The 23,722-nt window shown below is 42.3% G+C and overlaps 1 protein-coding gene across 1 annotated transcript; it reads left to right on the top strand.

Moving 5' to 3' along the window:
* Positions 1-2,770: 2,770 nt before the first annotated feature.
* Positions 2,771-23,676, top strand: SERPINB5 (serpin family B member 5). Its single transcript, XM_065890204.1, has 7 exons — positions 2,771-2,832; positions 8,407-8,581; positions 11,367-11,504; positions 14,254-14,371; positions 16,651-16,793; positions 21,535-21,702; positions 23,284-23,676. Exons 2-7 carry the CDS (start codon positions 8,414-8,416, stop codon positions 23,674-23,676), a joined length of 1,128 nt encoding a protein of 375 aa, XP_065746276.1. The 5' UTR covers positions 2,771-2,832; positions 8,407-8,413.
* The last annotated feature ends 46 nt before the right edge of the window (positions 23,677-23,722 follow it).

Genomic DNA, 23,722 nt, shown 5'->3' with positions numbered 1-23,722 from the left:
GTGTGGAAAGGAGATTATAGTCCTCAGTGAGTAGAAGGGAGCCTTTATCGTGCAATGTCTATAATTTGTTGAAAACGTGTAAGATTCGGCTTATTCCTCTGTTGTGGGAGAGCTGTCATAGGTGTCGGTGGGAATAACACTGATCAGTGAGAAAAAAAATCCACTTGATGATTTGTAGGTATTTGGGGAGGGTGCTTAAGAATTTGCGGCTGAAATTCATCTTCTTGGAAGAGAAGAGAGAGAGAGAGAAAACGACTCTAAGCGTGCTGTAACAACACCCCTCTGAGTCATTCTGGGAGTGTCTGGGTGTACCAAGCCACCGCCGCCAGGATGCTGAGCAATCAAGGTACAGTATTTGGAACATTTCAACCTACAGGTAAGGAAAAGAACAAACAAAACAGTCTCCTAGGTATTAAATATTTGAGCTGAGGATTACCGTTGTTGAACTACAGGAAACTATTGCTTGATAAAGTTGGACGATGAATGAATGGCAAATTCATTTTTTGAGCTGTATTTCGTCCCTCCCACACACAAAATCGACTCTTTTAAATACAAAGTCAATAACATGTTATGCTTTGTGTGTGTGTGGCACATAAAAGAGAGAGAAGACAGTTATAGATTAGTTCTGGAATTATAAAGCAAATGCTTCTTCCTACAGTTATATCATTTCCCACTAAATATTTTTAAAGAAACATTTATTTCCAAGAGTCAGAGTTACGTTCGGGCTTCCTTGGGTATTGCTGAATTCCTGTCTCTGGAAGTGTTTCTGCCCAGGTTAGACAAGCCCTGAACAGGACAGTTGTAAAGGGAATTCAGACATCAAAAGAGACAGTGGACAAAGATGTCTGTAGCAAGCAGGTACCAGGTGTTCGATAAAATATAGCAGTGAATTAAATGTGAATATCCTGCACCAGCCTTTTGGCCATTATGATTATTCCCTGAGCCTGTGCCTGCCTGGAGAATAGGCAAAATGCTGATAATAACTACATACTATAGGCCAGACACTTTATATGCATTGTCTCTTCGTGTATGTATGTGTCTCATTTTACAGATGAAGAAACTGAGGCTACTGAGGTTAATCACTTTGCCTAGGATTTCTCAAGCAGTGAGTTGTAGAGTCAGTTTCTAAATTTATGATTCGGCCCGTTTAAACCCACGTTTCCACACCACAGCTGGATAGTGTCATTTTCGAGTGGTATCCTGCCCACATCACCCTGTTATGACCTTCTTACCGCTACTTGCTCCCCTGATGCCTAAAATTCTACTTTAGGAGTTCAACTCATTTAGTTTATGACTTTGATCCTGGTTCATAATAAAACACCCAGGGCATGGAGAGAAGGGAAGCTATTAGTCACTCTTAGTTGAGCAAAATGAGTGGCTCTCTTTCATTTAGTCAACAAGCATTAATTGACCGCACATTGTCTATCAAGACCATGTTGGCATGGTTACAAAAAGGAATGAGGCTTGGTCCTTACCTTCAAGATTCTCGTAGCGAGATAGAGGAGATCGTACAATAAAATAGATTATTATGAGACAATGTGGTAAATGAACAACAGGGAATATTAAATGAGCACAGCAGATAAGTAATTGGGTCAGTTTCAGGTCATTTTCCGGAGAACAGATTCGGTCGGAAGGGAGGAGTTCCCACCAAAAGAAGGAGCTGTAGGAAGGCAGGAAAACTCTGGAATATGCAAAGAGCAGACTCCGCGAAGAGATTCCAGGGCAAAATAATCTTTGTTTTTAAGAGGCTTTTTTTTTTTTTTTTTGATGTGGACCATTTTTAAAGCCTTTAATTTATTAACAACAAATTTGTTTAGTCTTTATTGAATATTGCTTCTGTTTTATGTTTTGCTTTTTTGGCCGAGAGGCATGTGGGATCTTAGCTCTCCCACCAGGGATAGAACGTGCACCCCCTGCATTGGAAGGCAAAGTCTTAACCACTGGACCTCCAGGGAAGTCCCTAAAGCTGGGTAATCCTAATCACAATATTTTATTGGGAACCCTATCAACAATTTCTCCCATCAATTTGGTATTACATATTCTGCTAAGTCTAACGTATTTAATTTATATATTCTTTACTTTCTTTTGTGATCACCTTTCTGTTTAATAGGTAGCTAGCTACCTCTTTGGCATCTAGCAGAATGAGCCATGGAGGTGAGGGTGCTTTCTGTGGCACCACCATACTTGAGAAGTATGAATTATTACAACCATCACATATTCCTTCTATTTTATATAATATTTCACCTTCCGGTCCCAAGTGGGCTACTAGGGTTGCCCTTCTGTATGTATGCGTGTATTCAGCCTAAGGCACGATCCGCCGACAGCCCTGTCCTGCCTGAGCATGTTGCAGGCCTTTAGAAGCTGTGCAGACAACAGCAACTTCAGCGTGAATCATTTTTCTCAATCACGGACAAGCTGCCAAGAGGCATGAGTAAGGGCCTGGGCAGAAGTGGGCGGGACGGAGGGAGGGCAGGCTGGGCGTGGTCACAGTGGGCGTGGCCCCGGTCGGCATTCAAGTGAGCAAGCAGCGTGCTTCTGCCCCACATCAAGTTCCTACCGCATCTGGTTTTCCTTTTCCCTGGCCGTGCGAGCGCTGTAACTTCAGGTAAGCAAAGTGCAGGTAGCAAGGTGGAGATTTCTCTCTTTCTGGCAAGTCTTAAAAGAAAATAGTTCTTTGAGATGGTGAACACAGTGGACAGAATGGCTTATTTTCAAGAGTAGGCTGTCAGCTTCAGTATGGCCATCAACCCCTACATGGGCAGCATTTCCAGCGCCCAGTCCTTTGGGAACCAGGCATGCCGTGTAGGGAGCAAAATTACTTAAAAGTACAAGGTAAGAGCATGAAGAAACAGCGTGGCCGGGAGGTTTTGGTGTTGAGAGGGCCCAACAGTGACTCGCAGAGGAGAAATTATTTCTGAGAACGTTTCCAGCCCTACCTTGGAACTCAGAATGAGTTTTGCGGTGCTAGTTTCAGAAAGGGTGTGGTGCCCCAAACCTGAAGAAAGTGGAGACGCACAGGAGTGTCCGGCTCACCTTCTTGGGTTGGCACTGTGGGCTGAGATTCAGACTGCGGAACTGCTGTTCTTTTTGGCATTTTAAAGCATCCAGTGGGTGTCCGTTTACTTGTAACTGCGTTCTTCCAGGCAGGAAGTGTTCTCCCTCCCTATTCCTAGGCTTCAGGATACTTGAAGCAAATTACAGATTTCAAATGTGTGTTCCTGGACGACTTTCCGAATAGGTTGGCCCATAGTTTCTTCCTCATAGAAGCTACTGTTTTGATGGCTTTCTTTAAGCGTGTCACCCTAAAGAGCAATTTACCAGGCCAGGCTGATCTGCAGGCTCGTGACCAGATGAGGCTCAGATTCCCAGGGCTGAGGGGTCTTACATGTCGTTCGGCTCCCCATTTTGTGGGAGATGGGGGGAGGATCACGGAGGAGAAGTGGCGTCCAAAGTTCCCTGGCTTACATGGGGCAGGATGAAGCGGAATCCAAGTCTTCACACTCACGGCTCCTGGACTTTTCCAGGTCACCATGAATTTTCTTAACAGCTTTGTCACCCCTACATTACCGAAGAGGTTTTGAATAGAACTGGGTGCGTCAAAACCTCAGTCCCCACCAATATACGCAGGTGTTTGATGAGTTCCTGGGTGGGTGGAGAGATGGAAGCTTGTCTGAAGAAAGGATTCTCTGTGTGAGTCAGTGGGTTTACATCTTTGCTTCTTAGCACCTGAATTCTGTCACTTCAGTCCCTCTGGGTTGTGGGTTGACTTTGAAGGTACGAAGTCTCAGCAATCTTGGTGGTCCTGGTGTGGTGAGTCTGGCCCTGATTTACTGTTCTAGGCAGCGGTGGGATGGCTCAGCGGTCAAGATCAGGCTTCTAACCAGATGGGAGCAGGTATGATGGCTCAGAATATCTGAGCAAAGCAGAGGCTCCCCTGCCATTGGAAATTGAGCAGTTGACCTTATTACTAAGAGCCACATTGTCCTTTCCCGCTGAAAAAGCACTTTTCATGTACATTTACTCGTTTCATCACCTCATTAACCCTCATGCTATTCCTTCACACGGCAGAAGCTGCAGGATCTCCTATTGTCTTAATCTGTCTCTGACATTTTTCCTTGTGAGGTGAGAAAGTGAACAGCACAGACTGTGTTTTTAGACATTCCATTGTAGTTGTGGTAATAGGCAAATGTATTGCCTAAGGATTGTTTCCACCAAATGGTCTACAGATGAAAAGTTTGGGAAATATTGGCTTGGATGCATTAAAAATGTTAGAAATCTTGATGCAGGGGCCAGCGAGCCCCTGTGAGTCGAGAGAATTGACCTCCCTATGCCTCCACCCACCCCAGTGCACATGTCTGCATTCATCTGGGGTCTGCCTGCTGTCTCTGAGCTAGCAGTTCTCTCTGGCACACATTTCTGCATGGCTAACTCCTCCTTATTCTTTAGGATGTGCCCGTAGTGCGACTTATTTGATGTCACTGTCTCTGAGGAAAGCTCACTGAGATTTCTGCTATGAGTGCGCTGTCTCCCCTAAGGGCTGCATGATAACTTGTGCCCCCATCAAAACATCCATCACACCTACAGCACATATCATGCCACTAGGTGACAGCTCCTCGGAGAGGGAAACCATGCTATGTTCACTTTTGATTTGTTAATGTCTAGATCAGGTGCCTGACATGCATTATTAGGTACTCAGTTAATACTTATTAAATTAAAGCAATATAAGATTGATAGTTGACAACACAAAGAGTGGAAAGAGAACATGAGTTTCTGCCAGTTGGAAAATCAGGAAAAAAAAGTTTTGTGTTGATTTAAAAAAAAGAAAACATGTAAGAAAAAAAGAGAAGAAAACATGTAAGGTATCTTGGTATCTCTAAAGGGGTAATCCAGGACACGTAGGATTTTTGGAACTCTATAAAGTCTCCTGAGAGAACAAATGTCAGCAAAGACACAATTACCAAGAAGGAAGGTGATAGGTGTGGTCAGGAACTACCAGGCTGGAACATAGAAGAGTGAGTGCCAGGTCTGGTGTGACCACTCTCACTCCCTGTGTGGATGGCCTGGGAGAATCACTTCATCTCTGTGTGCCTCCCTTTCCACATCTGTAAACTGAAGAGATGGGCCATCCAAGGTCTTGACCCCCTTTAAAGGTGTATGGCTTTAGGATGTATTGCAAACAATAAAAACAAAACAGGCAACTTTACAATTAAACTCTTACAACTTCTTGTTGTTTGTTGCATTTCTTTGTTGTTTATTACTACTTAAACTTTCATTTCACGTTTCCCTGATTAAAAGTGGCTTTTAAACATTTAAATCAATAAAAGATGTGGTGTTTTCTATGTTGATGCTGTAAATTAAATTCTCCTTACTTGCTCTAATCATTAGAAGGTTTTCATGAAAGTGAAAGAAGTTATCTCTGTAACAATGGAATAATACAATGGAAAGAATCTGCCGCGATTTTAACTCCCTGAACAGGTCATTAGATGTGAAATTTACTACGCAGGAATTGCTAATCTCTACTCTTGTACCCATAATTTTTATAGCATTCGCTCGTGCAAAATGGTCTGCATGGGAACCTGACCCATTTTCCTGGGTGTGTATTGCTAAAGTTGGTGAGATTTGTTTAAATGCTTCATCTTGCACCACAGTGAGGGGGCAATTGGCTATGGCCAAAATCATCCCTTGAACTATCTCAGACCAAATCAGCTTTACAGTGTTTTTAGGTCACTTGCCACTAATCACCAAGGAACTGATTAGATTTACCAGGCAATATTTGATCGATTACTTAGTTGGTGATCATTTGCCCCCACAGACACCTCAGATGTTGGGTGTGCCCTGATTTACATTCTCCAACAGGGACTGAATCTAAGCCTTGAATTGCAACAAAGTGTTAATTATATTGTATAATTAACTGTACTTAAAGCCACCATGATCTTGTATTCACATAGAGCCATTTAGATGAAACAAATTGCCAAATGTTATAATGAATGAATGAATAATACTTCAGTGGAACAAAATGGCATTACCTTACACTTTGATCCACTTCTAGGATCCACTTTTAGGTGTCTGCCGTCAAACTCCCTCAGCAGATTACTGCAAGGCCTTAAAAACACAAAAGACACCAAACTTCAAAGTCTGTTATAAATGATGCAAAATTATTCTAATTTCTCCTCCTGGGTGGTTGGAAATATGGGCTGGGAAGAACTACTTGGGCTTGATAAAACATAATTGGTACGTTTTCATACTATCATTGGTGTGGTCAAGCCTTGAGTTGTTGAAGCTTTGAGAAGTTCGCAGGGGTTTGGGTTTAGGTTTCTCTATTTGGTGAAGAAATACCTCATTTAGGCTTTTCTATTTGGTAGAGAAATAACTCCTATTGAATTTTAGTCATAGATGAACTCAGCTTTATCAGTGTTAAACTTGCTGCCGGAGAAAGCCAGACTTCTTGTCCTATAAGTCTGTTTGGGATTCCCCAAACGTTTTAGGAAGTTTCTTTTAACTTCCCTGTGGTGGACACATGCTTCTGTTTCTGCCTCATTGCCCTCTGTGTTCCTCATGCTCGTCTGCTTCCCCTGAGAGCTCACTGTCATCTCATGGCCCCCACCTCTCCCCAGATGAGAGAGCATAAGGTAGTAGGCCTTGAAGAACTGTAAGATGCCTGCCCTGACTTCAGGTTACCTTACTGTAGGTGCGTAATGAGAACACTGAGTTCACTTAGCTGTACTTTTTGGACCAAGGAGGAAGCAGTCACTGGAGATGACCAGTGACCACGAACAGGTCAACAAAACTTTTTTTTTTTTTTTTTTTTTTGCTGATGAGCTTGTTTTTACAGATTCCAAGATATAGTATAATCTTTTTGATTCCATCCTACACACAAGCCACCTGTCCCGTAAAAGGGAGAATTCCAAAGAACTATTTGAAGATCAAGGGCCCATTCCTTGATCTTATTCTCACGTCTTTGCATTTTGAATTTCTGTTCAGGTATAAGGTGCGAAATTGAGATCCTATTCATGCATTTGACTTTAACACATCCTTGAGTCCCGATTGAGGGAAGCCCTCTGTCTTGAGTGGTGATGCTTTGTCCGACACCGGGGAGCACATCCTGCCTGACGACCTTCAGTGTCATGTCTTCTAGGGGTAATGAGAGCGAGAGATCTCAGTCAAGACCAGAGGCTCGCTGCTGCCATTTCCACTTCACCCGGCTCTGCATTTTTAGATGAAGCTGCCCTCTCTTTCCTTTAACTCCCATGTTACTTGTTCCACTGTCCACATGGCATGGCATTCTGCTTATACATATCTGCCCAAAGAGATGGAAAACTCAGAGGAAGGGAGGGGGTACTCAGGTGATCCTTATAATACTTTTCATAGTGTCTTCCACATAGTAGATAATGTACTAACAACAAAAACAATCATAGCTATTATTTATTAAATATTGCTATGTGCCAGGTGCCCTACTAAGGCATTACTTACTTTATTAATCTTGTAGGGCTGCTGCAACAAAGTACCACAAATTGGGTGGCTTAAAACAGTGGAGATTTATACTCCCACAGTTCTGGAGACCAGAATTCTGAAATTAAGGTGCTGTCAGGCCCTTGCTCTCTTGGCAAGCCCCAGGGGAGAATCTGTTCCGTGCCTTTCTCCTGCTTCTGGTGTTGCCAGTGAACCTCGGTGTGCTTGGCTTGTAGAAGCATTGCTCCAATAATCTCTACCTCTGTCGCCGTATGGTGTTCTCCCTTGTGTCTCACGTCATCTTCCCTCTGCACGACTGTCTTTGTGTCTTTTCCCCTGTTCTTAAACGGACACCAGTCTTATTGGGTTAGGGCCACCCTGATGACCTCTACTTGATTCAATCTGCAAAGATCCTATTTCCAAATAAGGTCACATTCACAGTTACCCAGAGGTGGGACTTCAACCTACCTTTTGGGCGGGGTGGGGAGGGGGGACACAATGCAGCCCATAACACTTACGAAATATTAACTTGAATCACACAAAACTGCTGTGATTTGACTATTTTTGATACAAAAAACTCAATTTTGTATGCTTTAACCTAAATCCTAATGGAAACAATATGGATAAATAAAACCAACTGATTTTGATCAGTGCTGTCCATTGTTCTGACCACGTGCAGAGGCCATCGTAGCCAAGTGGGCTCCGATTTGGAGATTCCGGGCAGAGCTGTACACACAGAGGACCTCACATGTTGGGTGTTCAGATCTTAGGACATTTGTGCAGGAGTTTCTTTACCACTGGCTTTTAAATTTGCATTTACTGAAAGTTCCTTCCTTCCTCTCTTCTACCCAAGACCACGAGTTTGTTTGACTAGAATTCTTATTGCGTTGGCGAAATGCAGTTGAGAACACTTTAAAGGTGATTTAGAAATAACCTCACTCTTGTTCTTTGTTCTAGGCCCACAATGGATGCCCTGAGACTGGCAAATTCGGCTTTTGCCGTTGACCTGTTCAAACAACTGTGTGAAAAGGAGCCAGCGGGCAATGTCCTCTTCTCTCCGATCTGTCTCTCCACCTCTCTGTCACTTGCTCAACTGGGTGCCAGAGGTGACACAGCAAACGAAATCGGACGGGTAAGCCCCATGCCTTGTTTCTGCTTTGAGTGGAAGCAGAGTTATAAGATCACACAGGTGGTGCCTGGGGAAAAAGGAATGAGGCTCTGTGGTCGGAATTGCTCAGGAACGAGAGTTTTGACATTTCCAGCACTCTCTTAATCTATTTTTAAATGTGAAAGCTCATTTATGTGTCCTGCAACCCATGTTTAGAACAGGCACTGTTGTTGTGGAGAACGCGGGGATCTGCTAGGCAATCACAAGTTTTCCGCTAACAAGTGGCCTTTGGCAAGTCACCTGACGTCTTTCTACCCGTTATATTGTAAGCATCAGTCAGGATGATGTTTGTTAAATGTTCCACTGCAGATAACCTGACCAGAAAGAGTGTAAATCTACACCCTCCTGTCTTATGCGCGAAATTTATTTACAGCATCACCCTTTATATTAAAATGCAGCCTGAACTATATTCTACTCTATAATATGTTCTACCCTATTGGATAGATAGAATATATCCATGTTTATTTCAATACAGAAATAATGTTTGAAATTATCTACCTTTAAGTAACATGGATAAATAAGAAGATGGATTGTGCTTACTTATGCTTTAGAATACTCCCTGGGATTTGAATATCCCATTTGAGAAGAATGGACTAAGATGATGTTTTACACACACACACACACACACACACACACACACGCATGCACACATATATAGGAGTATGTATATATGTATGTGTACACATATAAATAAAAAATTTTTAAGAATTTCCTTTTGGCTATGGCTGAGTATCTCTGTAAAGTTCTTAGACCTTCAAATGAGATGATTTTCTATACTGTTACCTTTTAAGTCCTTATTTACTTTTATTATTAAAAAAAATTGAGGTATAATTGACATGTAACATTATATTAGTTTCAGGTGTACAGTATAATGGTGAATATTTGTATATTTTGCAAAATGATCACCACAGTAAGTCTACTTAATGTCTGCCACCATACACAGTTACAAAAAACAGTTTTTTTTATGATGAGAACTTTTAAGGTCTACTCTCTTAGCAACTTTCAAAGATACAGGATTAGTAATTATAGTCACTATGCTGTACATTATATCCCCATGACTTATTTTATAACTGGAACTTTGTACCTTTTGACCTCCTTCCCATTTCGAGCAGCTCAGCCTCTTACCCGCTACCCCCCAATCCTTGCCATTTACCTTTAGACAATAAGTGAAAACCCTTCTAATTCCATTCCGTTATTATTCTTCCATTGATCATTCTAGTTCAACAGAATCTCTCTTTTCATGAGCTCATAAGCATTTAAAAAGGGAACATCTTTTATCTATAAATCCCCAGAAAATATGACCCACAAAATGTTATTTGTGTCAGGATGGCAAATTTACGCTTGAAACAGAGTGGAACTTGAAAAGGAAACTTCCTTTGTGGGAAGAGAAGCTGTACCTTTTCGTCCGTCCTCCTCTTTCAACTCCACCCCACAATCCCTACCCCATCTCTCATTCCTCATTTCTCATCTCCCATTAGAGAAGAAATAGAAAAGAGGATTTCCTGGTAGTGGGTCTGTTCCTCAGTAATAATAATAAAGGTCTTTTCAGTACATGCAATTGTCTCCCCACAGTGGTTACTTGGGTTCTTTAATTTTCTGGTCTTTTTGCCTGTCATTAGGCATGAGGGTTACGTACAGCCTCGGACCAGCCAGTTTGACCCTGCAATACGGAGGCTGTGTGACTCGTTGGTGCAATGTGCCCATTTAGTGATCACCTGAGGTGTGGCATCAGGGCATGGTTCTTATGAGTTAGGAGAAAATCACCTTATCCTGACATCATGTTTTGGGCACCATGGAGCAGAGGAGATGCTGAGCTATTGGTTGAAACAAAAGAAAAGTTAGGAAAAAAATAAAAGGATTTAGGTCTTACAGAAGATAGCATCCTAGTTTTAAGTGGCTTAGAATATTACTATAAGAATACTTATTAACATTTTGAATCCATACGATATTTTAGGTGTCTTAACATATAATATCTGTAATCCTCATAGCATGTCAGAAGAGTAGGTGTTCTCAGTTCATTTTACAGAGGAGAAAGTACAGTTCTGAAGAGTTGGGCAAGATGACATTTCTAGTAGGTACAGGGTGGGATTCAAAGGCTACCTAACTGTAGCCCATTGATGGCATGGCAGCTGCCTACCATAAATGACGTATCAGCCCATTTGGCGCTTGTTAGAGCAGCTAAAGGGACTGGATAGGCTCTGGCTAAGGACACCTCTATCCTGGAATCTGATACCTGCCTAATGATTGTCTCTTGGTATTAATTTCTCTCTTCTTATCTCAAAATTGGATAGAAATTATAACCCAGCTTCCTTCTTTTCCAAGTTTGGAAAAGAGCATGGAGGCATCACTTGGAAGAAAGGGCGAAATTTCCTTATAGTTAAATCAAGAGAAGTGTATCTTTATAGCAGTGTTTCTCAACTTGGGACAATTTGCCCCTCCCCTCCCTCACCCCTCTCCCGGACATTGGACAATGTCTGGATACATTTTTGTTGTCACAAATGGAAGAAGGAGTGCTACTGACACCTAGTAGGTCAGTGATACCCAGGACAGCGCCCGCCCCCGCCGGTCCCCGAACATAGAATTATCCATCTGAACTGTCAACAGTGCTAAGGTTGAGAAGCCTTGCTTCTGGGAACAACAGAGCCGGGAGATACTCAGGACCAACCCGAGGAGGTTGACCATGACCATGTGTCCACCACAGTGGGAAGAGGCAGTGCTTCACAGATAATGGATTTTTTTCTCCTCACAGGTCCTTCATTTTGAAAATGTCAAAGACGTGCCCTTTGGATTTCAAACAGTAACATCGGATGTCAACAAACTTAGTTCCTTTTATTCCCTGAAACTAATCAAACGGCTCTACGTAGACAAATCTCTGAATCTTTCCACGGTAAGTGGTTCAGAGCAATTAGCCAGATTCAACTGTTTATCAGGGGTGACATGTTCTCATGGTTAGACCAACAACTTTTTGTCAGTGAAAATCATTCCTAAGATGCTCATTTATGATTTATTTAAAATAAATTAGTCCTAATGGAGAGGTTGAATCTAGAGGGAATCAGTTGCAGGCACATATTTTAACTTAAAATATAAAGAAGCTGTGAGTTTCCTTTTCCCTCTAAAACACCCACAGATCCCACCCTTCCTCTTAGCTTCCTTACTGAGAGAAATGGAGAATGGGATTATTACTCTCTAATAAATGTGCCTCTATAGATGCAAGACAGCTTGTGATTTAAACATCTTTGTTCTTAAACAGCAGCGCATAGAGCCTGGGACAACATTTTAAGTTCTTTGCCTTATTTTTTCATGCACACAATGTTCTCCTGATGTTTCTCAAAATCAGTGAGAAAAATCATAACTGTATGAATTAAAAGTTTTCATCGGGCTTCCCTGGTGGCACAGTGGTTGAGAGTCCGCCTGCCGATGCAGGGGACATGGGTTCGTGGCCCGGTCCGGGAAGATCCCACATGCCGCGGAGCGGCTGGGCCCGTGAGCCATGGCCGCTGAGCCTGCGCGTCCAGAGCCTGTGCTCCGCAACGGGAGAGGCCACAACAGTGAGAGGCCCGCGTACTGCAAAAAAAAAAAAAAAAGTTTTCATCGGTCATAAACTGGTTTTGTTTGTTTTATGAGGCTCTTCAGGTGGGTATCTATACAAGGTAGAGGTGGTAATTTCAGCTATTTCTTGAAGGAAGCATATAAAGAACACATATATTTTTAAATTTGATCCAGAGTATATCATAATACTTTAAAAAATATGTATTTGAAACACATAGCCAACATCCTCGGCTGCATAGTGGTCATTCTCTACTGTAGTAATAACGACTTGATTCAATTTGTGTCTGGATGGTCAGAATTTCAAGCTTTCCAAATCTAAAAGGTAGACTGCCAGTTAAATATTTTGCCATAGTTTTACTACTTTCTGCAATAGGTATTTGTTTTCCTGGTGGGGATCTTTTGAGGACATAGGTCATTAGATGTTGTTGTGAGTTTATTCTTACTGCTTAAAGACACATATACACAGCCATTCTTCTTCCAACAATCACCTGGGGAATTAAAGAAATACTGAGATGTGGGTTGGGGCCTGGGCATGGAAAGAATTTAAAAACTCCCTAGGTGGTCCTTAGTGATGCTTAACGCATTTTGTTGCTGGCAGTGAAGATAGTGGAGGCCCTTCATCTTGCTGAGTCTCTGGAATGTTCTTAGCTCTGTCAGTAAATGGTAACACTCAGTCCCAAGGTTGGGTTGCAATGAACAGAATCAAATTGGGCAAGCCTGTAGTTGTTCTGAAAAAAGTCCAAGGAGTCCTGTGCTTAGGAAGTGAAGTGACGTGACATTTAATCAAGCTGTGTTTAGTTTGGTTGACCTTCCACTCAACATTTTGAATTATTTCAAACCGAGAGTTGCAAGGAATTTTTTAAAAGGCTGATTCCATTGTTCCTGTTGGTTGTATATCATCTATAATTTTACTAGTAACAGTACAAAGAAGTGTGGTCTGAGGAGGGCCACCTGTATCAGAACTACCTGGGTGTTAGAAGTGCAAATTCCTGGCCTTGGTTCACTAGAATCAAGATCACCAGGGACCGGATTTAGGGTTTTCTGGTTTTTTTTTTTTAATGCCTTTTCTTTTTTTAAAAATTTATTTATTTAATTTATTTCTTTTGGTTGCGTTGGGTCTTCGTTGCTGCGCACGGGCTTTCTCTAGTTGCGGCGAGCGGGGGCTACTCTTCGTTGCGGTGCGTGGGCTTCTCATTGCGGTGGCTTCTATTGTTGTGGAACGCGGGCTCTAGGCACGCGGGCTTCAGCAGTTGTGGCATGCAGGCTCAGTAGTTGTGGCTCGCGGGCTCTTGAGCACAAGCTCAGTAGTTGTGGCCCACGGGCTTATTTGCTCCGAGGCATGTGTGATCTTCCTGGACCAGGGTTCGAACCCGTGTCCCCCGCATTGGCAGGCAGATTCTTAACCACTGTGCCACCAGGGAAGTCCCGGGTTTTGCATTTTTAACAAGCATTATAATGAGAAGAACTGCTCTGTTCCTTACGGCACTGTGTTTCAAACTTTAACATGCAGATGAATCACCTGGGAATCTTGTTAAAAATTCAGATTCTGATTCTGGGGTGGGGCTTGAGATTCTGCATTTTAACAAGGTCCCAGGTGATGCTGCAGGTCTTGGTTCTTGGACCACACTTTGAGTAGCAAGCATCTTTAGAATATTTATTTATTTCAGTGGGGATAAGATTTTTCTTCTCATAGAGTTCTCTTTTCTGTACATTTCTTCCATTCTAAGACATACATATATAAATTTACATTTTATCTGTATGTACATTTTAATGTTTCTGAAATTGGAATTCATATTATAATTGTTGTGTGCATGTAGCATAATGTTTCTTTTCTCCCCCAAAACTGATGCTAAATTGATGGAGGCATTTAACAATTGATATTGTCTTAGAATTGAACAAATGAAAGAATACAAAGAAAATTCATTGATTTTTTTCATAAGGTTTCAATTTATATAGTGTTACAGATTTTGAAGGAGTATCCATGTAATAGAGATTTAAAAGTCCTTGTGCTAGAATTGTGTACCAACATAACGGTTTAACTACAGACTTTAAGGACTTCGTGATTTTATGAACTGGATGTTTTTCAGGAGTTCATCAGCTCTACCAAGAGACCCTATGCAAATGAAATGGAGACTGTTGATTTCAAAGATAAATTGGAAGAAACAAAAGGTCAGATCAACAACTCAGTTAAGGAACTCACAGATGGCAAGTATCCTTTACTTATTCTGCTATAAATCACTAAGTAAACAGACCATATCGTCTCATGAATCTGATAAGTATAAGGTTGCACATCTGGAGGATTCCTTGATGGTTTCGGTATACAAGCTAAATTCTTGTCCATCAAGCCATTTCAACCACGTGGATTTCTGGATATCATCAGTTGGCAGAAATTCTGAGTACTTCAGGTTTAGTCTGCTAAAATGGGCTGCCACATGCCCTTCTGGAGGCTTGGATGTGCCCCCAACAAAGTAAGGCTCTGGGCCAGTTCCAAGGCTGGTTTTTCAATCTGGAAGTGAAGGGCTTGGACTATAACTTGATGATCCCTGAGGCCACTTTTGGCTCAAAAATTCTACAAGTTTGTCAAGGAAAAAAAGACAAAAGGTCTTAGATAATCAAATACACATGTAGAAAAAACAGAACAAAACAAACCATGGTGGAAGCTTGTCCCGGGTCTCACAACCCTCCTTACCCTTGGCCCTCTGATAGCCCCGGGGCCCGGGGTCTCTTCTGCAGCTTCCACCTGGTCCTGCCTCTTGCTCGGGCTTCCCTCAGGCCTCTCCCTTTCCTGACTCCTCCCTTCATTAAAATTCTCTGTGAGTTGTGCTCCTTGCTGGAAAGGAATTGGAGCTAAGATGAGCTTGGGTGCAAATCAGTGTTCACATCCCCTTTCCCAGGGGACATATTTGTACAGTTTTTGTATAGGGAGGTAGCTATTGGGACAAATGAATTTTCTTTGGCTTCATATGTAAAGAAAAATCTGGTCTAACTAATACCAGGTTAGGCAATTTAAAAATGTATATGTGAAAGGCAGCTCCCATTTAAATTGCTGTGTGACGGTTTTGCTTTTTTTTTAATTTCTTTTTTGGCCGCCCACATGGCATGCGGGATCTTATTTCCCTGACCAGGGATGGAACCTGTGCCCCCTGCAGTGGAAGCTCGGAGTCTTAACCACTGGACTGCCAGGGAAGCCCCCAGTTTTGCTTTTAAAATTGTTAACGAATTGCATTTTCTCTCCAAGGGACTCTGTTTAAAAATCTTCATAAATTTGAGTTTTTTACTGGAGAACGTAGTTTAGTGAAAAGACTTCTCTGAATTTGAAACCAGAAGCTCGAGGTTGAAGTTAACCAGCACTTACTAGCTCCCCACTTCTTCAGTCATGCTATTACATATTGGACCCATCATATAGCACTGGCAGGACAGGTTACATCATTTGTGGGTCCCAGTGCAAAATGAAAACACAGGGCCCTTTATATTAAAAAACACATTAAGAATTTTAAGATGGCGACAGCAGAGAACGAAACAGTGCAGGGCCCTTCACACCTAGTCACAGGCCCAGGAAGTGGGCCTGAGCAGTGTTGTGAAGATCTGAGAGATTAGGTAAATAAAATATCCTCAGCCAAAAAGTCAACGCTCTTCAAAGGCGAGGACTTCATTTTATTAAGGGCTTATCACCACCTGTTTTGGCTGTTGGGGATTTGACACTATGGTCATTACAATTGTTATGGAGCTTATGGTGGTAATTACAGCTGACCAGGATGCAAACAAAGCAGTGTGATTTGGGGAGGGGGGCAGTGAGCTGCGGGGTAAAGCGGGGAGCACTGACCTGTCTTCAGACGTGCTTGGCAGCTGAGTGAACCAGGAAAGCCACTTGGCCTCTCTGAGTCTCAGTGTCCTCAACTGTGAGATGGGGATAATGACCTTTGCCCTACAGGATCATCATAGGGAAGTGAGATAAGACACGTGACCGTTCGGAGCACAGGGCCCGGTGGAAAGTAAGCTTTCTTGCATTTTCCTTCCCGAGCACAGGCTCTGGAGTCACAAAGACCTGGCTTTGAATCCTGAATTCACCCTTGCTCGTGCATCATCTTGGGCGAGGGACTTAACATGGAGTCTCAGCTTCCTCATCTGTAAAGTGGGGAGCAATGCATGATACCGTGCCTGTGCATGGCTAGCACATTGCCTCAGACCGAATGGGAACTCCACAGTGGTAGCTTGTGCATTTCTTCTTGCTCCTCTTGCGTCTTTTCCCCCCTCCCTTCTCCCCCTCACTCTCCTCCCCAGGTCTCTTTGGAAAGTCTGGTTGAGGCAAGATGCAAGGAGATAAAGGGGTCCTTCTTAAATGAGATGGTCTGGGCTACCAGGCCGTACGTGGCGCGGCTCTAGCCAGGGTTAAATGCCCAGTCAGTGGATTCACATGGGGACATCAGGGGTGCTTTGCAAGCATAACCCCGTGCAATTTTGTGGTTTCCTACCATTGTTTGCAGGCCGCTTTGAGAACATTTTAGCTGACAACAGTGTAACAGACCAGACTCAAATCCTTGTGGTTAATGCTGCCTACTTTGTTGGGAAGTGGATGAAGAAATTTCCTGAATCAGAAACCAAAGAATGTCCTTTCAGAATCAATAAGGTATGTGGGCTGCGTGTTGCAGTCAGAGGATCCCAACTATAGATCTGAAAAGTTATAGCAACACAAGGGACCCTAGGAATTCACTCCAATGAGGAAAATTAAGGCACAGGAAGCAGTGGGCTTTTCCTTAGACAACAGCGGGGAGGGGCAGGGGCTGTTTAAGTGTAGGAAAAGAACCATAAGAGAGAGACTCTCACCCTTTTTCCAGAATGTCCTCAGGGTCTGATCTGAGTGAGAGTTTATAGAGCTTCTAACACAGTGGGTAAAGCTAAATCACCAACCGGAAAATAACTACAGATGTTTGGGACCATTAGTAAGAAAGGAAAAGAAAAGAAACAAACCAAATCCCAACATTAGAGGCCTTTGGATCATCACGAAACATTGACCATTTGGGAATCTCGTTCCAGGTTAATTAGCTCCTCTGTGATCTCATTTCTCACCTGTTAATAGTGAAGTAAATGGTTCTGATATTTTAATTTAAAAGATGCTTTGAAAGGGCTTCCGTGGTGGTGTAGTGGTTGAGAGTCCGCCTGCCGATGCAGGGGACACAGGTTCGTGCCCCGGTCCGGGAAGATCCCACGTGCCGCGGAGCGGTTGGGCCCGTGAGCCATGGCCGCTGAGCCTGCGCGTCCGGAGCCTGTGCTCCGCAACGGGAGAGGCTGCAACAGTGAGAGGCCCGCGTACCACAAAATAAATAAATAAATAAATAAAAGATGCTTTGAGGTACTCATTGGCTGTGAAGGAAAAAGCATAGCTTACTCGTCTGCAGTGCTGGGACTCATTATGGGGAAGAATTACAATGGAAACCTGTATCGCAGGGAAGTCTCATGAATACTACTGAGTGAATAATGAAGCCACATCCCATGCCAAAAATAATTCATATAAATAGGTAAAGTGCCTCCTCTATAAATGAAACCAAAGCACTGAGACTGGAAAACTGACCCATTTCGTTAGAGGACCTAGGATACCCCAGGTATCTATATGATGGTGTGATTTGGTCTCATTTGATGAGATCTGGCTTGTGTCAAGAATGCAGACTCAGAACTGTGCGTCAGTCAGCACAATCTCGGAAGGAAGCTTATTTACCCTGTAACTCTTATGCATCAATTCTAATTTTCAGGTCTCTCCCAGCACCTAGAGTACTTAGCATTAATCACTTTTGTTTTTGCCAAATATTATCATTGTACTTTCTTAGGGCTAGAACCCAGGAAGAAAAGACCTTCAAGATACAGTCTATACCTGAATTAACTGGACTGGTTCCCATGACTTTTTGTTTGTACTTACAGCATTTGCATTCATAGTCCACACCCTCCCCTCCCAAATCCCCTGCTCCAGCTGTATTTTCCACACTGAAATCAAATTATTTATTTACTTATCTGGATCTCTTACTAGTGCATGGACTTTTAAGGGCAGGGATAATGTTTTGCCCATCTCAGTTTCTATAATACCTGGCCCAGTCCCTGACACATTAGTAGGTGCTCAGCAAATGTTCGTTGAAAGAATGACCGATCTGGAAGGATCAGTTTGATTAAACAGCCAATAGCAAACAAAACCTTTTTGGCTTTTGGGACTGCCATGGGTTCCTGTGCAAGATCCATGGGCCGTTTTCCCTGGGAGAGGACGATAATCGCTGAGTGTGCTCCTTACCTACTCGAAACCTCCATGGTCCTAGGGAGGGAGCCAGGTCCCCCTCTACTTGCTGTTCCTCCATTTGGCTTCCCAGATTACAGTGGTCTACTCATTACTGCCTGCCAGGGCCAAGACTGACCCTGCACACAGGGCTCTGTCTCAGACACCAGGCACCAAACAATTACTTCTTTAGACTCTGTATTTTTCACCTATGGGTCCCTGAGTTTTAAACACGGCTTTTTGACTTTCTTAGTGTTGCCTTTTATTTGGAGCTAAAGTTGAACATGACTGTACCTAGCCTCTGCTGTGAGCGGGGACCAAGTGTTGGCCCCAGTGACCCTTACACCGAGTGTCCCCTCCAGAGTGGTTAGGGTTGGCTCTCCTCCCTGGGAAGGGCTGGCAAAGGGGCCATGAGAATGTTTAAGTGAAACCTGAAGCATGGTGCTTCTCATACCGGCTGCAGGGCTAGCCCAGAACATCATCAGAACCAGGTAACAGTGAGTGAGTTCACCATGGACTTTTGTGCCGACCACCCTCAGATTTGTGGCTTTTACATTTAAGAAAACGTTAATGGGTGTCTTTTATAAAGGGAGGAAGAATGTGTGCAATTCCTTTATTCTTGTTGTTAAATCATAAAGCTAGGTCATATCACGTCCTGGAGACTCAGACTCTAGGAAGAGAATTAATAAGGATTTTAAATGCCATTGATCTCTCAGCGGTTCACCAAACAAAAAAATAAAACACTATTCAAGGCTGCGTGGGGATATACCCTGCTTTTGAATGCAGGCGCTATTACTTTTCCTTTGTTTCCTTTGAATTGCTTTTGTCAGCTCCTGAACTTTTGGGGTGAGGTTACTAAATCTTTTCTCGTGTCCTTTGGTGTCTCTTTTAAGGGTTAGACTAAATTGATGAAGTTATATTATTAAAAGTTTAGTACAGGGCTTCCCTGGTGGCGCAGTGGTTACGAATCCGCCTGCCAATGCAGGGGACACGGGTTCGAACCCTGGTCCGGGAAGATCCCACATGCCACGGAGCAACTAAGCCTGTGCTCCACAACTGCTGAGCCTGAGCTCTAGAGCGTGCAAGCCACAACTACTGAAGCCCGTGTGCCTAGAGCCCGTGCTCTGCAACAAGAGAAGCCACCGCAGTGAGAAGCCCACACACCGCAATGAGGAGTAGACCCCGCTCGCCACAACTAGAGAAAGCCTGCTCGCAGCAACAAAGACCCAACGTGGCCAAAAAGAAAATAAATTAAAAAAGAAAAGTTGAGTACAGTACCTATCCTGACAAAGGTGGACACACACACTCATGTGCGTGAACACACACACACACACACACACACAAACACACACACACACTGTATTGGATATTTTCTGGGATGGTCGTTACTTAGTCCTGTTTTCAGAAGATACATCTTAATTTATGTTTTAGAAAATGGGATTATTGTATCCATAGTCAGTGCTGATAAATGAAATAGATGACCGTTTTTGGTGGTCACAGCTTCTGTGAATTCAGAAACTATTAGTACTCTAACCTGATGGAGATTTTTAGACAAATCTATACTTCTTTGAGGGAAATACGTGGAAGAATTACCAGTTAATTTCAAAAGTAGTATGTTTATTTTAAAATCATAATTTTGTTTCTGGTTATACATAGAGTCAAAGTCTTCAATTATTTATCAACCAGATATTTAGTGAGCAATTACTATGTGCTGGGACATACCAAGAAAATAAGACATGGTTTCTGCTTTGACTGTAGTCTAGTTGGGGTGGGGGTGTCACATACATACATTTTCTAACATTGTGACAAGTGTTAAAATAGAGGTATGTACAAAAAATAAAATAAGTCTAGCTTTGCTGGAAAATAGTGCTGGGTAACACTATTACCATTCGAAGATCCCACATAAAAGCTTTACTGTAATATTATTCCTGCAGACCTGATACGATGTTTGAAATTTCCCTCCAAAGAGGTTCGGTTAACAGGCAAATATCCCATGGGAGGTATAAACCAAGACAATAAATTGCACTAAATTACTATCAGTCTTTTACTCCTTAGTATGAATTAATTTTTCTTCAGAAAATGAGTCACCTCTGTAGCACAGATACAAGGTCAGATATTAATGGGGACACAGAGGAGAAGAAAAGTCCTGGGATGCTGCCTGGGGAGAAAGGCCTGAGTGATAGGAGCTGGAAGAGACTTAGAGATAATTTTGTTTGTTATCATTCTTAATTTTTAAAATCATGAAATATTGCAAGCATACAGAAAATTATAGAGAATAGTATAACAAACACCAATGTACCAACAACCACCTTTGTAAAATCTTTATATTTTACCTTATTTCAGATATTTTAAAGAAAAAATTTAGCAAGAATTGCACTGTCCTGTGTAGCCCCACCACCCCTCCATCTCCCTGCTTCCTCTCCAGAGGGAACCATCATTCTGAAATTTCCAATTCCCTCATTCCACTGACAAGGAAACTGAGGCCCAGAGAGGTTAAGTGACTTGCTGAAGGTCGCAGCGTATGTTTATGTCACATTTGAGACTAAAACCAAGGTTCTTCTCTCTAATCAGATCAGAGCAGGAAGAGAGGACCGAGGGCAGGATGACTAAAACCGAAGGCAGATGGAGAACAAAACAAGCATGGTTTTGTTCTGCTATACGTTAACTTTTCCATATTAGGCATTGTATAAGGAAAAGCTACATAAATGGACATGTGGGTTTGCACTGGAATTTACTTTCAAGTGAGCTCTACCAGGAATGGTTTAAAGATCTTGTAATTACAGGCATCTATAAAGGCTAAGTTAAAATTTGCCTGTATTTCCAGTCATCCTGTCTTATTTTTAATGTTTTATATATGCAAATACAGTATTATATTATGGATAGATCCTGTACTTACAAAGCACATGGATAACTTTTCAAAGGAAGTCATAAACTCTTGACAGGACAGTCTCTGATGGTGTGGATTACCTGCCTGCCTCTTTAAGCCATAATGACGTGGAACTATATCAGGAACGAATTTATGAGTATGTGTGTGTATAGCTGTGTGTGTATAGAGGGGTGTGTGGGCATGTGTGAGAAGAACAAGCAGAGCAAATTTCTTCTCCTTTTTTAGACGGACACCAAACCAGTGCAAATGATGAACCTGGAGGCCACGTTCTGTATGGGCCACGTCGACGGTATCAACTGTAAGCTCATAGAGCTTCCCTTTCAAAACAAGCACCTCAGCATGCTCGTCCTACTCCCCAAGGATGTGGAGCACGGGTCCACGGGCCTGGAACAGGTGAGGAGGGAGGCGGGCGTCCAGCCCGCAGGCGCATTGGAGCCAAGGAGAGGCTCGGGCGGTGCTTGTGGGGCTGCGGCAGCCTTGCCTTAACGATTCACTTGCTCAATGGTCTCTAAGGGTTTCACGGTTCTTTGGGGACCTTTCTCCTCAATGTTAGAACAGTTAATATTTATTTGGTACTTATAACGTGCCAGTAAGTAAGTCAAGGTAGCATCATTCTCTGTTGCACATGTATTTCTCCTCTAGCCAGTGGGGAGGCTGGAAGGGCAAGGAGCAATTTAAGATTTGCTCAGTGAAGAATTTTATGTCTAAATCATTTTATGTGTCATTGCATATCTCTCACTTTAAAAATAGCCAACTGAAATAGATGCATTCTTCACCTATGATCTTAAAGGATGATCCTAGACAGTTCAAATTCTCATTTTAAAAAAGAGTAACTTTAGCTTTAATTTGAGTTATGAAATTTGATACCATGTCTAGGGCACGAATATTCTAGATTTCCTAGTAGAGAAATCAAGACAAGCATTCAATAAATATTATGCATAAAAACTTCTCTAGTTTTACATTTATTTCACTATTATCCATGCAACATCATAATCCGTGCATTCATTTCTATAGAGCTACTCTATAGTTAAAAGAAATGCCCTCATAAATTTCAGAACAGAGGGACCATTGTTGTGGAGTGAGTGGAGGAGAACAATGCTAGGTAGCTGGGTAGACCATTTTTATTTTTAATTAATTTTTATTGGAGTATAGTTGATTTACAATGTTTTGTTCACTTCTGCTGTACAGCAAAGTGAATCAGTTATACATATAGATATACCCACTCTTTTTTAGATTCTTTTCCCATATAGGTCATTACAGAGTATTGAGTAGAGTTCCCTGTGCTATATAGTACATTCTTATTAGTTATCTATTATATATACAGTAGTGTGTATATGTCAATCCCAATCTCCCAATGTATCCCTCCACCTGATTCCCTGCTTTCCCCCTTGGCAACCGTAAGTTTGTTTTCTACATCTGTGACTCTATTTCTGTTTTGTATATAAGTTCATTTGTACCATTTTTTTTAGATTCCACATATAAGTGATACCATATGATATTTATCTTTCTCTGACTTACTTTACTCAGTATGTCAATCTCCACGTCCATCCATGTTGCTGCAAGTGGCATTATTTCATTCTTTTTTATGGCTGAGTAATATTCTGTTGTATATATGTACCACATCTTCTTTATCCATTCTTCTACTGATGGACATTTAGGTTGCTTCCATGTCCTGGCTATTGTAAATAGTGCTGCTATGAACATTGAGGTGCATGTATCTTTTTTGAATTATGGTTTTCTCTGGATATATGCCTAGGAGTGGGATTGTTGGGTCATATGGTAGCTCTGTATGGGTGGACCATTTTTAAGAGAACCTAGTCACACACCAAAACTGCAGGGCTGATTCCATCTTTGATGAACCATCTGTACTGCTTCCAAATAGGGCTCACCATGACATTTTATGTTTTTAATCAAGGAAGATCTTTTACAATTGGAAATAAAGAAAAACAATTTCCTCTCCTTTTTGTCCTTCAGGTTGAAAAACAACTCAACTCAGAGACGCTATTGCAGTGGACCAATCCCAGTGCCATGGCCAATGCTAAAGTCAAAGTCTCCATTCCAAAATTTAAGATGGAAAAGATGATTGATCCCAAGGCTAGTCTGGAAAACCTAGGGCTGAAAAACATCTTTAATGAGAATGCATCTGATTTCTCTGGAATGTCAGAGACCAAGGGAGTGGCCCTCTCAAATGTCATTCACAGAGTGTGCTTAGAAATAACTGAAGAAGGCGGGGATTCCATAGAGGTGCCAGGATCACGAATCCTGCAGCACAAGGATGAATTCAATGCCGACCACCCCTTTATTTACATCATCAGGCACAACAAAACTCGAAACATCATTTTCTTTGGCAAGTTCTGTTCTCCTTAAGTGGCAGAGCCCAGGTTAAGTCCCACCCGACTTCTCTGTAAACTCT

This window comes from Phocoena phocoena, chromosome 13 (genome assembly GCF_963924675.1).
Source record: "Phocoena phocoena chromosome 13, mPhoPho1.1, whole genome shotgun sequence".
NCBI classification, from domain to species: domain Eukaryota; kingdom Metazoa; phylum Chordata; class Mammalia; order Artiodactyla; family Phocoenidae; genus Phocoena; species Phocoena phocoena.
The sequence above is the reverse complement of the archived record's forward strand: the minus strand, read 5'-3'. Positions and strand labels throughout refer to the sequence as shown.

Bases quoted from the DNA above. Each gene is read 5' to 3' on its own strand.
- SERPINB5 (XM_065890204.1), top strand. From the start codon at position 8,414: ATGGATGCCCTGAGACTGGCAAATTCGGCTTTTGCCGTTGACCTGTTC. The intron at 14,372-16,650 runs GCAAGTATCCTT...CATTGTTTGCAG, and splicing joins AGTTAAGGAACTCACAGATG to GCCGCTTTGAGAACATTTTA. The intron at 21,703-23,283 runs GTGAGGAGGGAG...TTTGTCCTTCAG, and splicing joins GGTCCACGGGCCTGGAACAG to GTTGAAAAACAACTCAACTC.